Genomic DNA, 24153 nt, shown 5'->3' on the forward strand with positions numbered 1-24153 from the left:
TCAATTGATTTGTCTCTTGGTGCAAAATCAAATTTTGTAAATTTATCACCGTTTAATTTTTGAATCTTGTTTTTAGCTTCATGTTCGATCGGTAATCGAATTTGACGAGAGTAGAATGTCACCAGACGAAATATTATATTTTCATTAATTATCGCATATTATTACTTATTCTAGATGCATATTATTTTGTTCTAATAAATTTTATTGATTTGTACAAACAATGCAAGCCGCCAAACAATGTGGCGCAAAAAAGGAAATTCATGTTAAGTATTTAAGTTTAAGCGCTTATTTTGATCGAAAATATCTTACCAGCGCAGCGTATCTTTTATTGATTAGTTTGTCATAATTTTGTACATACAACTTATACATATATATTTTTGAAACCAATTGCATGTTGCAAATGGTCTGAGAACAGTCGTGGAGAGAAGAGAACACCTAGATGCGCTTAGGGGCAACTATTTATGATACTACGCGGTTAGATTGCATTACTGTCATTAATATTGAACCGTCGACCGGGAACGAACTTTGAATTCAAGTTTTACACGAAACAAGCAAACCAATATTTGTCCAGAACACACACTACCGTCGTCGCTTCAGTGCAACTTTTTGACCCTGAAGAGCTCCAAATTTCCTTCTTGCGTTTTGCCTTTTCGTAATATTTAGACATGAACAAAGAACTCATAAGAGGTTCGAACTTTGAGAAATTTGAAGATTGAAATTTTTAAAAAGTGATATTATCAAGTGCTTGTATAAATTACAATGTAAACAAAACAAACGTAACTAGCGTTGGTTAATAAGGAGACGACAGAGAGCTGGTCAGATTTTTGTAGTGGACCAACTATTTTTGAATAGCGTTTCGAGATGCGTATTTCTTCGCCCAATCTTCCCTAACGGTTACACCTTTTTCGAGAAAAACGAGAGTAATACAATAACATTGAGACATATTTGAATGTTCCAACAAACACATACAATAAATAAAGTCAACAAATAAAACACTAGATTTCATGTAATTTTGTTTACAGTTTTAAACCATATTAGGCAGCCATCAAACCATTATGAGGTTTGATGTTTGCGTTCGTGGTTGCCTGATATCACAAAATGGAAATGGAGTAATGAAATAATATTAATAGGTTCTTTTAAATTACATTATATTTAATTATAGTTGAGCTTATATACAAAATCAAGTCTTTCTTATTAGCTATCAATCATTCATAATCATCATTCATTTGTCTAAAATTGTTTTCATTTGCATATTGTCATTTATCAGGTAGTTTTGAGTCTTAATTCGCATGCCTCTTGTGGTTACATTCTACTCAAACTGCCTTTCCAATTGACAGAATTTCTAGGATGCATCGGTAACGATGACCGACTTCCATAAGTCTCCTCTTCGTAGGCCTTATTAACTTGCCCATTTGGACCATTGTCAAAGACGTCCTTGATCGGGATACTAGTCGTGCTGTTACGATGATTCCGGATGACATTATTGTTGCCGTATTCGTTCTTTGCGCCCAGTGTTTGCATATTAGACTTGCGACGTTCCGCCATTACGGAATTAACCCGGACCTCTAACGCCTTCATTGTTTCTTTGCCCATTGTCATTCGACGGCTCAAAATAGGAGTACCTGTGGTAAAAATACGTTTGAGTAATACGTGGAGATTTTAAGTGAAACATTACCTCCTTCAGGGTTGGCATTCAATTTAGCAAAACGCTTCTTAAATGCGACGTCCAACGTGCCGATCTGTCTCTTCCTTTGCGCAGCTCGTTCCAAATTATGAATTGTTTTCCTACGGCCGATACGATCAGGGCCAGAACCGGAATCGTTTTCGTAGTCTCCATCGTCGATGCCCTGCAATCGCTGCAGTTGTTTGACGATTTCGACTGCTTGTCGATCCAGTAACGCGTTGGGAGACAGATCCTCTTTCTATAAAATTTCATCCGTTAAGTTCAATTTGTTTTTACATTTTGTTCAAAATAATAAAAGCAACCTTTTAGAGCATCCAAAGTTGAGATCTGTTGATGCCAAAATGTGAGCCAAGGTACCGAAACGATGGAACAACATGGCCGTAAACTGGATCACCAGAATCAACGCGAAGAAGAACACAAATACCAGACCAATAGGTTCCAATTGAAGGTACTCCTTGCTGATGTGCACCTATAAAGAGATAATGCTACATTTTTCTGACCATTGACAAGTTACTTCAAAGTAGGTGAAGTTATAATAAGAGTGCACCACATAAATTAACCAATAGCACAAATAACACACAATTAACCATAAAATTAGAAACGTTAACAACGTTACAGAAGATACACAGATTGCTTTCTGCTTTATATCCGAAATATCGAAATTCATTGGGGTCATCATCATTTCGCCAGGGGGGTGAGAGATTTTGCGCTGCCAATTGAAGAGAATTATTTAATTTTGTGATTATTCAACATTTTTACAACAAATTTTGATGAAATGAAAAGATGATGATGAGATAATGATATATTTTGTGCTGTAATTTGTTTCGTTCTTAGTGATTAGTACCACAAAGTACCATTTGGTGATCTGTGTTACCATAGTACCACAAAAATAAGTGTTTACATTGAGTGTATAATATATTCACTGGTTTTGTGGTTGGTCTTGTGTGTTAATCACTGGAAGAGTAATTTGTATGTGATGACATGAGTTTTGATGCTTTGTATATATGTGACTGTGATATATTTTTAAAGAGTAACCAGACTTCATTTGAGAAACACATTGTTTAGTACACAATAATTATTCCGTCCAATCCAAGGAAGTGTATAGACCCCCAGTGTGCCATCGCCATCTTTGTTTATAACGTTTCGAGTTCACGCGAGAGCGCAACATCGAAACAGCATTTTGCCGCCTCTAAATACCTCAGAAGTCTCCTCAATGTACGTAATATTGGTGCGTATGCCGAGCGGCCACTTAACATGGATCTGATCCTTATTAAGTTGCAGCAGAAACACGACCAACACAAACAACGCATTGAACATGAAGAAAGCGAATACCGACTTATTGCGCAGCTCGATGAGCTCGCGCGCGATCCGGGCCTGAAAGAAGAAGCAAAACGTGCGCGCGCACGATTAGTCCACATTTGCACTGGCAGGGACACATGATTCCTTCCTAGATCTGTGGAGAAATTGTATTGCTTTCGACGCGCTAGCGATAACAGGTGAGATTTACGTGCGCGAATCATGTGATCCCTCAAACATTACCTCTTGTGTACTCTCGTCGTATGTTATATTTGTCTTGATGCCGAACGGCCATTTTACGTGCAGGTAATCCTTCTTCAGTGTCAATAAGAACACGATCAAGACAAATATAGCATTGACCATGAAGAAAGCAAACACGGACGAGTTTCTCAGTTCTTTTAAGTCGGACGCGATACGTGCCTAAAACAAAACATAACCCAATTAACTTAAATCAAACTAGTGAAGTGCACATGCCTTTTCCTCCTTGTTCTCGTCAATTGGATACAAATATTTATCCAACAACTCCTTCCAGAAGGCGATTTCCGTTGAACTTAAGAATTCCACCTCTCCTTTCCTTAGATCGGGATCTTCGATCCAATATGGATTGATGAGATCGTCGCGTTTGTTTTGTGGTACTGTTGACATTGTTTCGCTATCGCTGTCTGACGACTCCTCGGTTGGATCTTCCGCAACAGCACTCAGATGATGATGATCTCCGCGGGATGAAGCCGACATGCTACGTCTGCGAGAAGCGTGACCCTGAGGATCGATTACCCTGAAACAAACAAAGTGAGTACACATTTTTTTTAAATGCGGTTTAAGGTTTACTTTTCAATGTGATCCAAACGTTTGGTCAAGCCTTCCAATGTATCGGCGATATGAATAAGTTGCGCTTTCTCATCGCCGGCTTTCTGGTGTGTGCATAACATAAATTTGAATAATCCAGCAACTGATAATTCAATGCTGCCTTCATCATCGTCGCTGGTACCTCCTCCTTGTAGGAATCCCAATAGAGACTTTTGTTTCGCTTTCTTCTTGGCTTCTTCCGCTTCTTTGCGTTGTTGTTCGAGTTCTTTTTTAGTTAATTTAACGGCAACTTCACGAGTACCCCAAGATACAACGTTTAGATTGATGATTGAATACAAAATCAACAGGAGGTACATAGACGGAATTGACAACAGGTAAATAATACCCGGCACAATACACCAAAATTCTTGTGGATGGAGACACGCTGCTATGAAGAATGAACTTGTCATTGCTATCAAGAATATAGCAGATGGAGAACCGATGCCGTCCTCACGTAACTGCAGAGCGGTACCAACAATAACAGCCATCATGATCAAGGCATATCCGGTTGATAATATCTGCGCGCAGAGTAGTTGAATGTTTGACTTGCAAGTAAAACAAACCAACATGAAGAAGAAAATGGGTACGATATTGTAGTAGAAACTGGTCCAATTGTCAATCTGGAAAGCTGCCACAAAGGCACCCACCAACATAAGGAAAATTGTTCCGGGTCCAAGGATGGTACCACCCATCAATAGAATTTGATAACCAATGTAGGGCATAGAGATGTTGTCGTTGATTTTAATAGTTTTTTTGTAGTCCACTAGAAGATCCATGATGTTTGCAATGGTGGAGGGTACCCAACGACGACGCTGGTTGTAGAACTCATTGAAACCTTCCGGGGCATGTGTGTAAGCATCTGAAGCGGCTGAGTATTCTACACGATAGCCTCTTTGTAATAATAAGGTGCAAAGCCAACGATCTTCTCCTTGATCGTACTGCACATAATGTCTAGCTTCATCAGATCGGGTAGTATACTTCTTCATAACATTATCGTCCATAAGAGATTTCCCTCTGAAGAGTGAGAAACATCCAGGACTACAAAGTACGCATCCAATCATGTGTTCCGTAGCCTTTTGAAGCCAATGACCAATAGCATATTCAAACATTTGATACCACACCATGGGACCTGATCCCACAGGGTGAATACGCCCACAGGCAGCTCCTAAGTTCTTGTTTTTCTTCATCAAATCAATCAGGAGGGTTACTGCGGATGGTTGAAAATCAATGTCACCATCCAAAGTCAAAAGATAAGTATTCTCCGCGATAACTGCTTTACGGTCCACTGAGATTGGTAATTCCATGAGGCGATGACCGAGGAGGTAGTACATGTACATGACTTGAGACCAACGTTTACGATGACGAATCTTCATCTTGTCTTTGAGATGAGCAATCATTTTGGTTTTGCCAGGCAGGGTCCAGATTAAGCGACCTCCATACGGTGTGGGTATCTTTTGGGTGGACGAATGCGGATGTGGGTTTGATGGACGTCACTGGCTGCTTCGTCCAAAGTAGAGACCAATAGTTTAACGAAACGATTGACTTGAGTATCATCGTCATTATGATCAGAGATTTCAAAAGCGTCATCGAAGAAAATGTGAGCTGAAAATAATTAAATTAGAATAGCGCATAAACATAACCTAGAATAAAAATAAGCTTACTTTCAAATTCGTAATAATCCGGATCTACAACCCTGAGATATTTTTGGGCTACTCTCCGCGCTGATTGATCTTCATCCAATCGAAGAATACTCTTTAAGAACTCTATCATTTCTTCTTTGTTTTCATGCCACATGGTAGCGCACGCATAAATTCTAGTAATATGGTCGGAATTCTTGATAGTTTTCGGAGTAGATCCATCGGTATGGTTAGAAATGGTTTCGTAGTATTCATCACCTTTTTCTTTCTGAATTTCGTCTAATTCTTCAGTTTTAACATCCGCTTCATCATCTCTACGCCTATTCATACCCATACTTTGATCGATCAAAAGCCCATCGTACATTGGAGACACGTAAAGCTTCTCTGTACGCGCCAACCTTTCGCATTTAGGAGTCCAAATATGTAGAGTTATCCATGTTTGTGATAACAACCATAACATCCACACCCACGCATGCTGATGTGTTATGAAATCGTTGAAGAAATACACAGGTGGGCTTTGATAGAATAAGTAACCTGGTAGTGTTTCATTGAAGAAGCAAGGGTCATCATTTCGCAGACCACATGCAGTGATCAACAAGGAAATAGAAACAGGGATGGTTAGATTAACAGGGAAGGCATAGGAAAATCCTTGGATCATGATTTTACAAGCGAATTTACCAAATATATAACATAAGTAAGACGCAAGAATGTTGATCATGAGAACATAGACAGGAGACATGTCATTGGCGTTGATGGTAGTGTCATCTCCTGTAGTAATCAATTCAGTTAGATCCGGCATGGTGGTACCACCGAGAGTTGGTTTGATTTCCAAGATGGTTATTTTATGTGCGCCAAACCCAGGTGAGAAATCAGTGAAGACAAAACCTGCTTCACCGTGTTTGACGAACATGATCACCAGCAAACTGATCATGAAGATGATACACTTCCAGATTGATATAAAAATATAAGAGAAATAACGGCATCCTTCGAATTCTTCTTTGATTTTTCCTAATCGTTTAATAAACGGAATCGGGGAATGTTTAGAGATATAGTTCTCCCACCATCCGATAGATGTCAAGAAAATGGCGACTGGGATCAACCACATTTCCGGTTTTGCTCCACAATTGGCCAGACGACAAATCCTGTGGCTTGTGCTGCGATAGCAAACAAATCCACGATCACTTTAATAAACCGTTTTGATTCTTTGTTACTGCGTGACAGTAACCCTAAAACGCCTGGGATGAAACACACGCAGTTGGTGAGCATAGCGCCTTTGACCACGTCCAGATCGGGAAGGACGTAGAAGACTAGCAGCGCAATGCCGATGGTATGCGCCGTCTCGCATAGGAACACGATGAGAAAGTGCGAGAAGGCTGGCTTCTTCCACGATTTGAAGACACACATACGAGATGACCGGAAAAGTGAGATATTTTTGGGCTACTCTCCGCGCTGATTGATCTTCATCCAATCGAAGAATACTCTTTAAGAACTCTATCATTTCTTCTTTGTTTTCATGCCACATGGTAGCGCACGCATAAATTCTAGTAATATGGTCGGAATTCTTGATAGTTTTCGGAGTAGATCCATCGGTATGGTTAGAAATGGTTTCGTAGTATTCATCACCTTTTTCTTTCTGAATTTCGTCTAATTCTTCAGTTTTAACATCCGCTTCATCATCTCTACGCCTATTCATACCCATACTTTGATCGATCAAAAGCCCATCGTACATTGGAGACACGTAAAGCTTCTCTGTACGCGCCAACCTTTCGCATTTAGGAGTCCAAATATGTAGAGTTATCCATGTTTGTGATAACAACCATAACATCCACACCCACGCATGCTGATGTGTTATGAAATCGTTGAAGAAATACACAGGTGGGCTTTGATAGAATAAGTAACCTGGTAGTGTTTCATTGAAGAAGCAAGGGTCATCATTTCGCAGACCACATGCAGTGATCAACAAGGAAATAGAAACAGGGATGGTTAGATTAACAGGAAGGCATAGGAAAATCCTTGGATCATGATTTTACAAGCGAATTTACCAAATATATAACATAAGTAAGACGCAAGAATGTTGATCATGAGAACATAGACAGGAGACATGTCATTGGCGTTGATGGTAGTGTCATCTCCTGTAGTAATCAATTCAGTTAGATCCGGCATGGTGGTACCACCGAGAGTTGGTTTGATTTCCAAGATGGTTATTTTATGTGCACCAAACCCAGGTGAGAAATCAGTGAAGACAAAACCTGCTTCACCGTGTTTGACGAACATGATCACCAGCAAACTGATCATGAAGATGATACACTTCCAGATTGATATAAAAATATAAGAGAAATAACGGCATCCTTCGAATTCTTCTTTGATTTTTCCTAATCGTTTAATAAACGGAATCGGGGAATGTTTAGAGATATAGTTCTCCCACCAACCGATAGATGTCAAGAAAATGGCGACTGGGATCAACCACATTTCCGGTTTTGCTCCACAATTGGCCAGACGACAAATCCTGTGGCTTGTGCTGCGATAGCAAACAAATCCACGATCACTTTAATAAACCGTTTTGATTCTTTGTTACTGCGTGACAGTAACCCTAAAACGCCTGGGATGAAACACACGCAGTTGGTGAGCATAGCGCCTTTGACCACGTCCAGATCGGGAAGGACGTAGAAGACTAGCAGCGCAATGCCGATGGTATGCGCCGTCTCGCATAGGAACACGATGAGAAAGTGCGAGAAGGCTGGCTTCTTCCACGATTTGAAGACACACATACGAGATGACCGGAAAAGTGTCCCGAGTTGTGGTACCCAGAACGCAAAGACCAGACACCACATCCACGCGACTCGTTCTTCCTGCGGTAGTTTTACTACGAATTGTTTATCACGGCCTAATTCTCGGTTGCAATACGTGGTTACTTTATCAGGACTAAGTTGGGAGGTCATGAATAACAGCGTGCCTTTTGCTATCACCCCTGAACCGAGGACAATTACAAAAGTGACGAGGTAAGCGATCGCTTTGAAGATCTTCACGGTGATGTCGAGACATTTTGGTTGGCCATCGAGCCAGAGTCGACTTTTGTCGGTGGGTCTCGGAAAACGTCCCATCCTTTCGTATCTGGGACTGTTCTAGTACTGAAAACATAAAGAAAATCACATAGAGGTCGTTAGTAGTAAAACATAACCTAATATGGTTGCATAAGTTGTTCATAAGTTGTAGGTAATATAATTAAATTGAAATTAGCAGCGGTTATTAATGATTCAAGGCTGATTGTTGAACATGTACGGCCGCCATATATCAAGAAGGAATTCTCTTTGGCGTTTGAGTGGGTGTGGTTGCCTATTACAAAGATTGCAATGCGTTCGAGTGCGTCGAATGCGTCATGACTTCAAAGGTGTTCCACCTTCTTCTCATCGATGCATTTCTCGGCGATGAGATGGTGGTCAAGAGCAGTAAATAATTCTCAAAGTAATTTACGCACGCCTTTTTCTTCCCGCGCGATGCAAAACGATGTAAATTTATTATCATATCATGAAGCCGTATAAAATCGGATTTTATGTGCGCAATTTTAATCAAAGAAATATATAACTCCTTGGAGGTCTCGCCGTTTTATTGCTTATTATAATTTATAAACACAATTAAAAACCAACTGCACATCTCGCAATAGTTGTGCAACAATATATGCGGTTTACTATTTACATTATTTTTGTTTATTTTATGTGTTTGTTTGTTGTTGAGTATGAAGAGTGTACCTACTCATGTTACATCTTCGTACGATTGCGATTGCGATGATGGCGCATTGGTAACGTGACGCTCAACGTTTTAAGGCGGCTGAATCGCATTGTCTTTTGCGTTTTCAAGGTGGATGTAAAGAAATATCTGTGTGGAAGCGCCCGATTTGGGCAGAATTTAAATGTGCAGCCTCGAGTAATTGCTCATTACGCCGAGGAAAATAATTAACAATTGCGTGAAATTTTCACTCGTTTATTAAGCGACTGATTTAAGGTTTTGATAAAATGCGGGTTTAATTATTTTTTAATGTCACTGCAAAAGTATTTGTCATGCTTGATGTGTAGTAAAACACTCACTTTCATCGTTGGATATTGACCTTTCTACTACTTCTTTGTACTTTTGTACGGATGCACTTCTAGTTTGGTGGCTCGTGGCGAGAGGCACCAGATAGCCTTGATGGTCATCCCGAACGCCCTTGATAGAAGGATCAACACCCTTCTAGCTTGCTAACTTCAACTGTACCTTTATACAAGTTGCAGGAGTTGCTCAAGAATAGTTTTCATTCAATTTAATCCGATTTGCATCTAATATTTATGTGCATTTTATACATTTATCAACAACTCTTCGTTTTTCTCGTAACTGCTCAAACTCCGTGAAGATTAAAGATGCAAAGCATTAAATTCTTGGACGACGTGTACGAATGCGTTTTGATATATGATAACATTTAAACTTCACTCGTGTTTGTACATTCTCGCGGTTGCGGTGATTCCAAAATAAAAGTAAAACAACTTTTTTAACGTTTGCGCATCGCCGGAGTAAAAGTAAAACGATGCGCAGCAAGTACGTTCAAAACTGCATTCCCTCGCGATGTTTGGCGTTTAGCTTTCAGCCTTTTTACAAACGTTTTATTTCTTGATGGCACATCGTAAAGACGCGACAATAAATGGCAGGATTATTGACTTCTTTGCGCGTTTATTTGCGTTGCGGCATCGTGTTCCATTCGCATGCAAATATAATGCGTACACTTTGAAAAACGGATGATTTTTACGTTTTGATAATTTTGCGTTTGGAAACGCCAAGTCACATCATAAATATATTTAAATATTCTTTTGCTACTGTTTTAAGCACAAAAACGCAAAACCAATATTTAATTATACGTTGTCTTGTTTGTATTGTTGTTGTTGGTTCTTTGTTGCTTTTCTTGTCCTAATACATTCTTTCGCCGATGGAAACAATTATTCATACATTAAAACGTTCTACACACCAATGTGTGAGGCAGAGTTTTGAAGGAAATGCCAAGGTAATCTACATTTTTGCTTTTCTATTATGCGGGGCCGTTCGTTCGCGCTCTATTCTTTAGTCTTCGCCTCGAAGCTCGGACTTCCACCATCCAGCAGCATTCGACATTCTGTTCTGGTTTGCTCTCCCGCTTTGCATTGCATACGAGAACGACACGAGCCATCGTCGTGTATAAATATTAATATTTAATATTAACCTTTTAGCATTCAATTCAATAGGAACTTAATATAGCAATCGCCAACAAAGTAGTATTAAGAAATAAACACTAAAAATAGAAAAATGGGCAAAAACAAAAGAAGTAATCGACACGGATATGAACACACGCTGTATGGTTCAATATTCACTTTTAAGTGAAGCATGATTTATTGTTTGGTGTTTTAAAGAAAACAAAAGACCTCCAAAATGCATACGAAATGAATGTGCAAGCTAAACACAAACAAACATAAAACAAATGTAATTTATGGCCGACCCGTTGCCGCCTGTCATTATTGCATGCGTTCGTCGCAAGAAACGCCCTGCGAATTCACGTTAAAACGGATAATAATCTTTAGAAAGTTGACCGTTCACTTCGGGCTCCTTCGCGCCGGTAATCGCCCGCGTTTCGCCTTCGAATCAGAGCTGAATCGAGTCACGTCCGAGCGCACGCCACAATGAACATTTTTTCAATGCATAACACCGACATAATCGAACATATTGTTACACTTCTTTGAATTTAATTGCTAATTTTTGAAACCTAATCGTTGATTTCGTTGCGTGCGGTTGCGCCACGAACGAAATAAATTTTGTAACTGACCAATTAAAGAAACAAAAACTAAAAAGTCTAAAATTAAACTGCCATAATATATTTTATGTTTGGATTTTCTTTTCATTTGCTTTGGGTTGTGTTTTCTTGGATGCATGACGAGAGAACAAGTTTGAGAGAGTCGCGAGAGGCGAAATGACTCTCGATTTCGGAGCAGATCTTTGAACGTCCTTGCCCAGGCGTGAACTCAGCCCAAAAAGAACAAAACGCATCGGCGTTTCGAGATAATAAAAAGTAAAAGAAATGAAGGTTGAGGTTAAAAAATTGCTGCTAGTGTTAAAAGGAAACTTCCAGGGGATTTTTTTAAATTGTAGTAATTTTAAATTATATTGCACAAATTTTTAATCGTTTTGGTTGACCTGAGGTTTGGGATTCATTGACTCTGAATGTTGCATTTTTTCGTGACTCACCTTCCGCCATAAATATCGTGCGTCAACGGAAAGCTCTCGTCGTCCGAAAAGTTTTCGTCGCTCTCGTGCCGCAGGCCATGATGGGTGGCCATTGTGACGCAATTCTTGGTTGCCTACGACTACCAACTGAAAAAGAAATAATTACGTCATTAAATTAATAAATCAAAGAAAAAAATAAAATTTTAATAGAATCGTTTGAATTGTATGAAGTTGTTGTGATTAATGTCTCTGACGGCCATTTTGTAGTTGTTTTGACGTGAGTTAACGCGATTCTTGAGCGTTTCGTGCAACTTGTGCGTTTTTCTGTGTCATTTCGGCATAATTAGATATACTTCGAGCGTGAGAGTTTATGAGAATTTATGAAGAATGAAAAGATTAACGTCTGCACAGACTCCGCAAACATAGTTGTGTTTAAAACGTATCGAGGTCTAAGGTTTGACGTTATTTAAACGAACAATCGCAAGAAAGTCACTTGAACAACATTCTATCCATGTAAAAATCTCTAAGAAATAAATAAAATAAAGAAAATCCGCTTGTAAAGAATTAGAAAACTATCAATGCTACTTGTAATTTCTTCAGTTTGATTTTCTCTTAAAAAATGTTGTGAAGAATTACCACCACACGAGATTAAGAGTTGTTGTGTTGTAATTGTTGCAATTATTGACGTTTTCTTTCATCGACTCTAGCGTTTGCATTCACGGCGAAGACGAGTCACGAACAACAAGTTTTCGCACATGATTTCAACGCGCGTTGAGACATTCAGAATGCATCTCGCCATTTTTGTCGTCCGCCATCTTGCTCCACATATCGACGCGTTATAATTTCCGTGCGGTTTCCCATCTCATTGCACACTTGGTCGGAACATTTCATCAGTGCATGTGGAAAACTGTAGCTACCTCAAGAAATAATGCGAAAATGCGTGCAGTTTTTTAATTGATTGCCGTGTAATTATAAAGCATGCGCATGGAGCCGTGCAGGTTATGTAAGTTTGGTTTTATACAATATTCGTTTTGCGATTCGCAATTTGTGTGCGCAAGGAGTAGACGTGCATGTGATGTGAAAGCATGTGCACAATGCGCGCAATATTATGATGAGCAAGTAATTACAGAGCGTGAAATGTTGAAAATGTTGCGCATCACATTATCTACGAATAAATTAATTAGTAATCACCTATTACAAATTTCCAATAGATTATTTTAAATGTTTAAATATTTAGAAAATATTTTTGGATTAATTAATTATTAATTAATAATTATTTCCGGTTACTTATCATTGCCATCAAAATTTAATATTCAATAGCATCAATAGTATATACAACAACTTCAAAGTCATAAGGAAATGATTTTATTTCACTTCTTGCGTTTGCGGTTGTTTCCCATTCACACATTTGCATAAAGTCGCAGCTCAATTAGAAAACAATGCAAATATCCAGCATCATAAACACGAATAACCGAGCCGAAACTCAGCCATAATTTGGCATAACCAACTTGAATTTAGTATAAATTTAATAGGCTTAACCTTTGGTCGATTAACCGACATTGAAGGCTTTTTATAACACATTTGCATTTAATTTATTCAACGGGTGGGAGTATTAAAAAGCAATTATTATAATCTACAATGTTTGGCGTTCAGAAGTTGATCTCATGTGAAAAAATAGAATAATAAAGGTCAATTCTTTTTATTATTAAACCGACAGCGATATCTTGCTGTGTTCAGCGTTCAGGTTAACCCTGATTTCTTTTATTTGAACAAACAAATCAATGCTAGTAATCATGGTGATCATTAAGGTAGCTGGAGGTGGCCCAACCCAATGGTTAACATTTTGCAACAAAGTGATATGATCTTGTCCTGCTTGTTTTCAGTTTTATTAGTATTTCTATATAAATACAGTACGGTAATTAATCTTAATTATTATTATAAATGTACACGTTTATTTGTGTTGCTTTCACGCAAAAACAATTTAACTTAATTTGAAATTTTGTAATTTCTGTAAATTTAAATTTTTGTTGACAAATACGTAATTTAATAAATAAATAAGCTAATTACTGTATGATATACTTTGTTGGCAATCGTAAATACTGATTGTCTTTGTTTTTAATGATAAGAAAACAGTTGTTAACAAATGTTTTAACAGAAAACAAAACATCAAGATGATAAATGATTTTGTTTTACATTGTAATTGTTTCGTTCATTTTATCAAGAAGTTTTCAATAGATTGTAACGCCACCTGTAATTAAACTTATAAATGAAAGTATGTAATGAAGTGGAAACTAGTTTTATCGCGTTGATAATCTTGCAAAATGCAAATAACGCAAAGCAAGTTGAGATTGAGAGAGAATCGAGAGCAAAACATTTAACATCTACCTCGAGTTCTGCTTCCACATTCTACGTTTGTATACAAATGTAACTTTTATTTTGCGTCGACAGAAATTTTAACAAGCAGCTAGCAACGCTGGAAGACAAGACAGGCTAAGACAGCAAGACAAATGCTCGACGTAGAGAAAGTTACGGAAACGACGCATAGACGTAGAACTTTTTGCACGAAGTAGGAGCACAAATGAGCAAAACAACCAGAAGTGTAAACGTAAAAAGTATTAAAATTAAAAGCGCAATTAACAAAAAACTGCTAACAAGGCTTTTTAATTAACAACCAAAAAATAATTTACAATAAAGTACATTACGTGTACTTTCCAACATTAAAACACACGTAAAACAGAAAAATAAAAAAAATAAAAGAAAAATTTTATGAAATTTAGTAGTGGGTATCTATATTTTGTGAGTTTTGCAAAAGTCCGCTACTTAAAATCATTTCGAGTGGAACGACTCGCAACCAACAAGGTTTACCAACTTTTACACAAACACACTTACATGTGCAGATATAAAGTTTAAATATATGCTGTTTGCCCACTCGGCAATTACCACAAACGACCAAATCGCCGATGTTTAGTCGCAATATTAAGTAATATACGTTTACATAACCTTTAAATTAAATTTCTTTTTTGATACTTCATAAAACACGTTATAAACAACATTTCACAAACAAATTTATTAAAAAGCACGATTTATATCACTCTGTATATTATTGGGCGTTGTTTAATTTTATCTAGATCAATCTACTTTTCTAATTTATTGTTTCGTAGGAGTTTTAATGTGTTGTTTAACGACGCAAAATTGTAACAAATGTAACAATCACATTAGAAAACCAGTCACGACTCAGAAACTTATCAAACTACAATCGACAAGGGATCAAAAGACTAATTTTTCAAATTATAAACTTAAATTGTTACAATTTAAACAAAAATTTCAAAAAAAAAATCTTTTCAATTATTTGCAGATTCTATTCAATTCGTTGGATATTTACAATACATTGTCCTGTTGCAAACATTTGTAGCATTAGAATTTATTAGGTGTCTTTTGTATACTCGTGGGCGTTGGCGTTGTCCGATTTCGATTTTATTAGATTGTTGCAAAGTCCGGTTAAGTGTGCCCACTATCTCTGGCTGTCTCCAACATTCAAAGATTTTAACGAAAAAAACATCGCAGTTCCAGATATGGAAGCGTAGCAAAAGGTTGTTCAACTTTTCAACTCGGTAACATTTAAAATGGCGGCAATGGCGATCATAAAATGACCTAACCCTATTTTTATACTTTAAGAATTACAAAGGAAACAATAAAAATTGACACTTAAAATATTCCAATGTATAAAAATATATATCATAAGAATCAGAACAAGAACAAGAAGTGGACAATATGCGGAATGAATGGAATACAAATCGTGTTTTGGGTGTGTCTTCAAGCGCTTCAAGGTTTTCCTTCAGACGCTCAAACTTGAGACAGGAACGACAAGCGACGCCAACAACAAATGATTTGCGTGTTTCATGCATGAAATCGCATTCAATCTGATTCAGTTTAGTTTAAATTAATTTATTACCGCGGACGTTAGAGTTTTAACGCTAATAATAATTATTTTATTGCAAAATTATCATAATTTAATTTCCTGATACATTTCAAAGAATCTATTTATTTTTAGATGAGTTGTAGGCGAATTGAATAACATGCAATCCATTAAAATGCCAATTCCACAAATCGATTAGTTTCGATCGGCAGCGTGCAAAATATGTTTCAATTTGGAATTCGAACATAAAGTCAAAAACGCACGTTCTCTTTCAGAAGCTGTGGTATGCGCCAGAGGGCAATAAAATATAATGAAATAGAATAAAACCAGATTCGTTTTTAAGTTTGATACTATCAGACAGCAGAAGCAATTCAGTAGCTAATAAAGTCTAAAATAATTTTGAAGATTTAATTTGGTACAAGTTTTTTTTGTTATAATAATATTGACTTAATTTATTTATTAGTTTATTGGTTTATTTACATTTACCTAGATCGTCCTTGAGAACATATTAATTTGATGTTGCAATAGGTTGTTCGTGTCAATAAGCCTAGCTTACCAATCAAATCAAAATAATATTTTATTTTTAAGATATTTTAACGAAGAGTACGTCATCTCTCATCAACATTTTTAATTATTTTTTACACATCAAAATATTTGCTTATTACTTTTTACATATTGGTAGCGTATTAAATAAATAATAAGTGAATGATGACGAAATTGATTGCGTGTATTTAATTAGTTGACATTTGGGCATATTAAATATCTTAATTTTAATTCCAACGTAGTTGCATATTTGAAATTGATTTATTACAAACAAAACGTCTTTAAAATTACACTATGTTTGACATTTCAATAAGTTTTACGATTTTGCAAATATAAATGATTTGATTCGCAAAATTATCTTCAATTCTTTACAGTTTTTCACAAACATTTTATGTTCTTGCTTTAAATACGTTTCAAATAAAATTGCATTACGTGTAAATGCATAATGCACTAAAATTTAATTGTAAATTATTTAATAGTTAAGATTTAATGACACAGTTGTTGGAAATTAAGCACAGCGTTCGTTATAGTCGTACATTAACGTCGAAAATATTTTAAATCAAAGTAGACTACAAAAAATAGTAATAAACGTTTGAAAATTTATTTATTGGCGATATAGTCGCCGGCCAATGGCATGTAATATCTGAAGGTACGTGTAACTATGACGCATTGTCTCTCAGGCGGACAACTAACGGACAACAGGACTACGCTGCACGCTTGATCGCCTTCGCACAATTCGCACTCTTGAAGTGGACTAGAAATTATATGACTTTTGCACGCGTAAATTTTAATAAAAAGAAGCCTCGATAATTACTTTCATGTTTCTTATAATGTGCCGAATTCGTCAATAAGATTCTCAATTTTAATTTAAAGTAGTGAAATATGCTAATAATCAATTTCTATCATTTATTTTACACCCTGTATGTTTTTTTTGCGGCAAAAAGTTTTCTATTTGCTTTTCCCTGGTGAAAACATCTCTATACCAAATTTTATTAAAATGGTTTTGACTGTTTTTGCGTGAAAGCGTCACAAATTTACACATCTACTCATTTTCACAGTTATAGTACTAAAATTAAACTTAATTAACACTCAAAAAATATTTATATTAATTTCGCAACTTATTAAATATTTATGTTAACTTTTTCGTATTTATTTAAATGCTTTTAAGATTATCATGAAATAATTAAATTTTCTAAACTTTCGCATTAGTAATTGCTAATATAACTGATTGCATAATTGCAGAATGTTATAACCTAAAGGTAAACATTGGATTGACGATTCATGACCGTTTATTACAATGAGAAAATAAAGAGACGTTTATAAACATTTCCAAAATATATGGCAGGTACTAAACGCACAATTGAAACAGACAATAGAAAGATTTAAGGTTAAGTAATCGTGCAATGTTAATATTCTGCTTGTCACAAAATTGCCGTAAGAAAAACACAACTGATTCCAAATCGAAAGTGATTTTAAAAAAAGAGAACAAATTTTTTAAACTTTAACATTTACTGAACTCGTATAACGTCACCTCGAATGTTACAATGAAAGTTGTAAGTACTAAGTAACAATAATTGCCGTTATTATTATGTTATTGTTGTATTTCATATTCAATCATGAAGGAATAAATTATGTCGACATTAAAAATGTCAAAAGGCAAACGCGAGCATTCGTTTCGAATCCGCTTCAAGTAATTTAAGCAACAATTGTAATTTGTTAATAATAATTTAATAATGATAAATGAGACAATAAACTAGATTGTACATTGTTTGTCACTATAGATGGCGCAACTTTTCAACACAAAACAATTACCATGCAATTAAATATGTTAATTGTTAATTCATTGATGACATATTGTTTAAATATGTATAGTAATCATTACGTAGTGTTCAGAAAAACGAGGAACAAACAACTAAAGCGAAAAGCGCAATAAATAATAATAAAATGTGACGAATTCACTCATTATGCATTGTGTTATATAGTCATCGGAACGCATCTTTGTTAATGAGTTAACTTTGTTTGCATATATGGTTGCATTCGTTTGTTTTATTTACCGCGACGAATGCAAACAACAACCGACTTCTCGTGTTCTGGTGGTCTGGTTTTCTTTCTTTTCTTTGTGTGCTCCTTGCAAGCTTCCGCAATCTGTAAACTCTGCATACTCTGCACGGTTTAATTAATTATGCATTCTTCATACACATTAACGCGGTTCCTTTTCATTTTTGTACCGAAATAAGTAAAATAATACCCGCTAGATGGCGTAATGTACTAAATTTATTTTAGGTTAAATCTGATACATCGTCCGGAAACATACGATATTAATCATAAACTAGAGTTTTGACTTTTATAGAATGACAGGAAGTTAGATGTTAATCTAAAGTGTGAAGTGGCGCACATCGCACGATTGTCTTTTGTTTACTGGCGAATTTCGTAAAAGTTAATTTTCTCCTAATTTTGAACGCATATTTGTTATTTATAGCCTGCAATGAGTACATCATGCATTACCTGACCATAAAAAGAGGGTATTAAGTGTTTTTACTGTTGATGCATTTCTTAAGCCAGACTGGTCTACTAATCTAAGAAAATTAAATGAATTTAAGTCGCGGCTAGACGCAGACAACGACGAAAAAGATCACATTAAACTCATTGCAGCGTGGATGCGTCGTCGCTGTGACTTTTATTACCGCGAATGAAGAAGAAGAACACGACCGAAGAAGAGTGAAAGTAGGTCATCGTGTTCTTCAGAATCCGTCAGGCGGTTGTGGTGCGGCGTGAATTAAACAACGCGCGGTGCTTCCAATGAACATCGTCGATGAGTCGCGAATTTGATGGCGATTGAATGTATCGGGCGATAATCATTGCGATGCGATTTCAAGGAGTTATAAAAACATGTTAATTAAATGTCATTCGTCAATGACCGAATTTTTTCGTCAAAAAGATCAACTAGTTAATTACATTTGCTTTTATGTGCTTAGATCTATCAAAAAGTACATTTTTGTATTCTTTTTCGAGTTTACACAATTTCTTCTTGGTGGTATTCTCGGGCCATTGGTCAACGAGTGCAAACAACTGATTTACAACGAAAATAAATTATTCCAGCACGCTTTGTAGAAACATTTGTGGTCTAATAATTTTAAACTATAGCTGTGTAATATAATTATTTAGTTTATTTGTTGGACTAATTTCTTTTTAGTATAGTTTATTTTGAGAAAAAATTGGTTGCATAACATAACCTTGTGCTATTTGTGTTGCAGAAATTAAAACGAAAGAAAACTTCGTTAGAATTTCCCTTTGTTTGACACTCTTTTAATTGCTTGTAAGTCATAATAAAAGCGCAGTAAAACGCTTAAGCTCGTTTAAAATCTACAGTAAAATGGTTGCGAATCATGCTCGCAACACGCGTAAACGATGCGAAACAGTAAAAATTAAGGCGACGCATACCGGAACCGCTGCGTTTTGCGCAACCCGACAACGTTGTTCATCGTCTGTCTCAAGGTTGTTCTTTCGCCCGCAAGAAATTAAACATTTCATTTGTTTCATTCGTCTGGCGTTGAGTACACCTTTCATTTTTTGCCCCACTTTGACGTCAGCAATGTCTGACAAAATTCACATTTGTCACAGGAATTCTTCGTAATCACTTAGTTGCAACAACTATTAAAATTAAAATTAAATTAGTTTTTCATTGAGACATGAAGATAGTCAGACGTTTAGACACCACAATTAAAGATCGATTATTAGGGGATTTTTGTTGTTTTAATAACGGTCACACAAAGAATTCCATTCATATTTCTAGACAAATCTAAAAATATCTCCGACGTAGCATAAATCGTAATCGGTGTGAGTTTACTCGTATACACACACGTAATAAGAAGTATTCATTATTGCAATACCGCTACGATGACCATAAAAGCGTAATTAATTCTTAACGTCAAATAGACACCATCTACAACCATCTACAACTACCAATACTTAAAATTTACAACTTATTAAATTAAAAATAATAAATCACCACCAATAATCTTTCTAGACATTAATTTTTAATCAGTTCTCATAATAAAATTCAAACATGATTTAATTTAAGATGTAGCGTATTGTATTTGCTTTCATCCATAAAGTTTGCACTAGTTTTGCACGCGCAAAATTGGATCAGTCAAGTAATTCAGTGGTTTTATTACTCATATCTTTTGTTCTTTGGTTCTTTAGCTTTTTGGAGTCTAATAACGTATAATAAAGTGCTGTTCTAAGTGAAAAGACTTATTAAACGAGAATAATAGGACCTACTTTACACACGTAAAGTTTAAAGAAGTGGAGCATATGTTTAAATAATGTATTTTATAATTTAATTATAGCTCTAGTCATAAATCATGTTTTAGTCTACAAATTTTGATACAGACGGTTTAAAATATCTTTGCCCCTCCATTTTATGAACGAATTTAATTAATATTAAATAGCGTTATGCCCAAAAAGTTGTTTGGACGTAATCACCTTTCACATTTAAAAACTAATCGTATGCTCGTACGTTGTAAGTTGTTAAGGATCGGCGACTTGAATGCGTGAAGGTTGCATTTCGAGTCGGTGTGCAATCAAAAAGACTCCGAGCGACACATTAACAACGACTAAGACAACACAAAATCATACAAAACAGCTAGACAAATAGCAACATAACCTATCTGATTTAAGTATATGTTTATGAAGGTATAATGTATGTATTATGATAAATATAAGATAAAAGTTGAATGTATGCGAAAATAAAAACATGAAAAATTAAATATAAATGTCACCGACAACAAAAATATTTTGAGAGATTGAATTTCAGTTGTAAGTTGTAAGTGGCTCAAGTAGCAAATTACTTGCTTCCAGTTATTTGATATTGTGTAAAATTTCATTGGTAGTTATCGAAATAAAAGATCAAAAGCGTTTTCCGATTGAGAAATTTCCGTTTTCGTGCGCTCGCTTGAATTCCTTCAAACACGTTCGAAGTTAAGTGCTTACAACAACCCGTGTTCGTTTGTATTTGATATTCCTACAATTGCAATGTACTCGTAAGTTCAATTTGCGCATGTGTTTACGAATTTTGTTTTGTTCATTCGTGAAGATCCTAATCGAAGTTTCAATGCGAGGCGGTTTCGAAATTTTGTATTGTTGCAATTTTCATGGAAATATCTATCAAACCACATTCCAAAATAATAGAATTTATAATTTAAGTAATACAATTTTGAGGTTATTTAAATATTAGTCACGTTTCGAATCTTTTGAATTCAACCAAAAACGTTTATGAACCTTTCTAATAAGAATGCATGTCCTGTTAGTCGAATAATCAAACGCCCAATGAACGATTGTGTTCAATGCACACTCATTACGTATTAGAAGCACATAGTACACCTTAAAAATATACAGGGTGTTTGTAATCATAAATAATTAATTAATAATAAAATTTGTAGGTTTTTTATTGTTATATTTACTAAATAAGTAATTTATTGAGTGGGTTATAATATTTTTAAAATGTTAAGTGGAGTTTAAAACCCTAGGTTTATTTTGTATTAAATAAATATGAAAGTATGTCTTGTCTAAGTCGGGTAGCTGCGTTTGCGCGTTAGCTTAAAGCAACCTGTCGTGCTTTCAAGAAAGTTGGCGCTGTTAGCAATCGTAATTACGCTTTTGGCAATAATAACAGAAACAAAGACAATAATGACATTTAACTTGAGATTATCATCACCAAAGTCATAAAAATTGCACTACTGTTACTAATTTTAGTCATTTCTTAGAATAATCTTACAATACTTACGTTTTTTTTGTTGTTTTCTGGACTTATAACTTAGTTTCCTACTTCTTGTAGATTCTGCACTAAATTATCACTTATTTAAGTTTATTCTAAGACACATATGAACTTTTAAATTTCATTGTTTGAAAATATCACTAAATATGTTAATTTCATATCAAACTTGTGTTTGATTCGATGCTATCGTTGCACGTCGGACATTTTCACTTGAAAGTTTTTTTGTTTGGAATTAGGTTTCGAATTTTTTCGTTCGTTTTCACGATCACGTCGAACACCTGATCGACGTTGTCCTGCCGCCTGCGTGCGGACTGACCGTATGCACAAGAAGTGAGCGTGTAAGCAGTCGACAGGAGAAATTTCTTTTCAAGTGGGTACAAGAAAAGCTTGACGCGCATGCGCGCAGGTAAACGTCTTGAGTATACTCGGACGACTATACGGTGTGTTTATAATACGTATGCGCGTGTATGTTTGTGGGTAACAGGTATTTGCAGGAAAGCGTTGCTTACTACCACACTCGATATTCTTGTTTATGGCGGCATTGAATACTTCTTAGGATTGCTTAAGAGTTTTGTATGAGTTTTAACGGATGTCTATTGTAGGCAACTTCTAAAACATATCATTGCATTATTTTTTGGTTATTTTAATGAGGTCATTTAGTCCTTGACATTATTTATTTTGGAATATTTGGTATTTTATTAGTAATTCTTCTACTTTTTAGATGACTAATTGAATTTTTTTTATTTGATTGCGCATGGCCTACCGATGAGTGTATCAATATTATGATTCTTTTATATTTAGAGAACATATTTTTTATCAGTAATTATCTTTTGTTAAATAAATACCAAAATATTGATATTTTGAGATTCAATATAATACAACAAATGTCGTTCAATGAAAATATATTTTAATAAATATACACCTACAATTGCAACTAATACGAATCTATTTTTAAAATATGCGGTATTATAATTAAGAATTACTTACTTTTAAATATCCTAGCTATAGGTATTTACATTCAATTTACATTCAAGAAATGATAATTTGAGTTTTTTTTCGTCTTCTTAACATGTTATCTTATAATGTATGTAAATATCAAATTGTATTATACATCTATACTTACAATTTACGTACTACTTATACGGGTTACAGAAATAAGAACCTAGCTGGGAGGAGTGGGTAGGAGTTACAAGGAAACTATGTAGAAAAATAAAATATAAATTTCAGAAAAAAAATGTGTATCTTTTTAAGGGCCGGAAACTTTGCTGACCACCTTTGTCTATAACAGTTGCAAAGGCTGTTGCGAATTGAATTGGATTTGGCAAAACTTTCAAATATTTGTTCTAAGTAAATTGCATGATCGTTGTTATGGAATTTGCACATAGCTATAAAATCGTGCAATGTGTGTTGCCTACATCAAATTCAGTAAAATGTTGAGCGCATAGATATAATAGTATCAGCTCCTTAGAATTTCATTTAAAAGGGTGTAACCAAAGTTAGGCAGGAAAATGGTGAGAGATACTCTGGTTTTACATTAAAAATACAACATTTGATGCTAGAAGTAAAGTACAGTTTATGTTTCTCATTAACAAAACATCACTCTAGCAAACAAAATACAAACAACAATGTAATGTACCAAATGGTCATGGTTATTTCCAAAACTTATTCATTAATCAAGAATTATACGTCTACAAGATTGACTAGATATATACAAACAAAGCTTATAAAATTTAATAAATTTACAATTCTCCTTTTTAAACAAGTACTTAGATATAATTAAACCATTGTAGACAGTGGCGTAGCTGCGTATATTAGGCCGTAATAGAGGTAATATCCTAGAATCTCCTGTCTTACACAAAATCGGCAAAATTTTAAGGTATTTTATAAATACTTAAAAATTGTTGCAAAACTTAATTAATACTGTTGATACGCTCGACGCCCATGACATTACCTGACGCCACTGATTGTAGGTATTTATATCTTTTCAAATATTATAATAATATTATAATAAATTATTAAATCATTTCGTATACTCTTAAAGTAGTCTCTTCGGAATGTTGCATTTAGTTGTCCTCCTATACGTAAGCGCAACCATGATGGCGGCACTCTCGTAAAGAAGCACTAAAAAACGAATCAGTATTTTCCTGGTACAACAAAAATGTGAAAACATTTACCTGTATGCCATGTGTCCAGTATCCTGTGCTATGATCTACTTTTCCAAGCGTTGACACAGCGTACT

The 24153-nt window shown here is 35.4% G+C and overlaps 1 protein-coding gene and 1 long non-coding RNA gene across 2 annotated transcripts in view; one reads left to right on the forward strand and one right to left on the reverse strand.

Annotated features, from left to right (window-relative positions):
- Nucleotides 1-1131: 1131 nt before the first annotated feature.
- On the reverse strand, nt 1132-22228 carry LOC135802106 (chitin synthase chs-2-like). Its single transcript, XM_065315629.1, is given in 12 exon segments — nt 1132-1622; nt 1676-2153; nt 2882-3058; nt 3224-3400; nt 3455-3755; nt 3809-5270; nt 5273-5428; nt 5488-6579; nt 7931-8509; nt 8512-8591; nt 11701-11826; nt 21924-22228. Coding segments are annotated over 11 exon segments (4914 nt in total). The 5' UTR covers nt 11793-11826; nt 21924-22228; the 3' UTR covers nt 1132-1302.
- Nucleotides 1927-24153, forward strand: part of LOC135802109 (uncharacterized) — a 50184-nt gene continuing 27957 nt past the window's right edge. Inside the window, exons 1-2 of the long non-coding RNA XR_010550508.1 lie at nt 1927-1938; nt 1994-3769. This is a non-coding gene — a long non-coding RNA (uncharacterized lncRNA). The remainder of the gene's footprint in view (nt 1939-1993; nt 3770-24153) is intronic.

Source organism: Atheta coriaria, unplaced genomic scaffold, assembly GCF_025399875.1.
Source record: "Atheta coriaria isolate IRGN ID8LTWV9N9 unplaced genomic scaffold, Caltech_Dcor_3.1 hic_scaffold_15_pilon, whole genome shotgun sequence".
Lineage (NCBI taxonomy): Eukaryota > Metazoa > Arthropoda > Insecta > Coleoptera > Staphylinidae > Dalotia > Dalotia coriaria.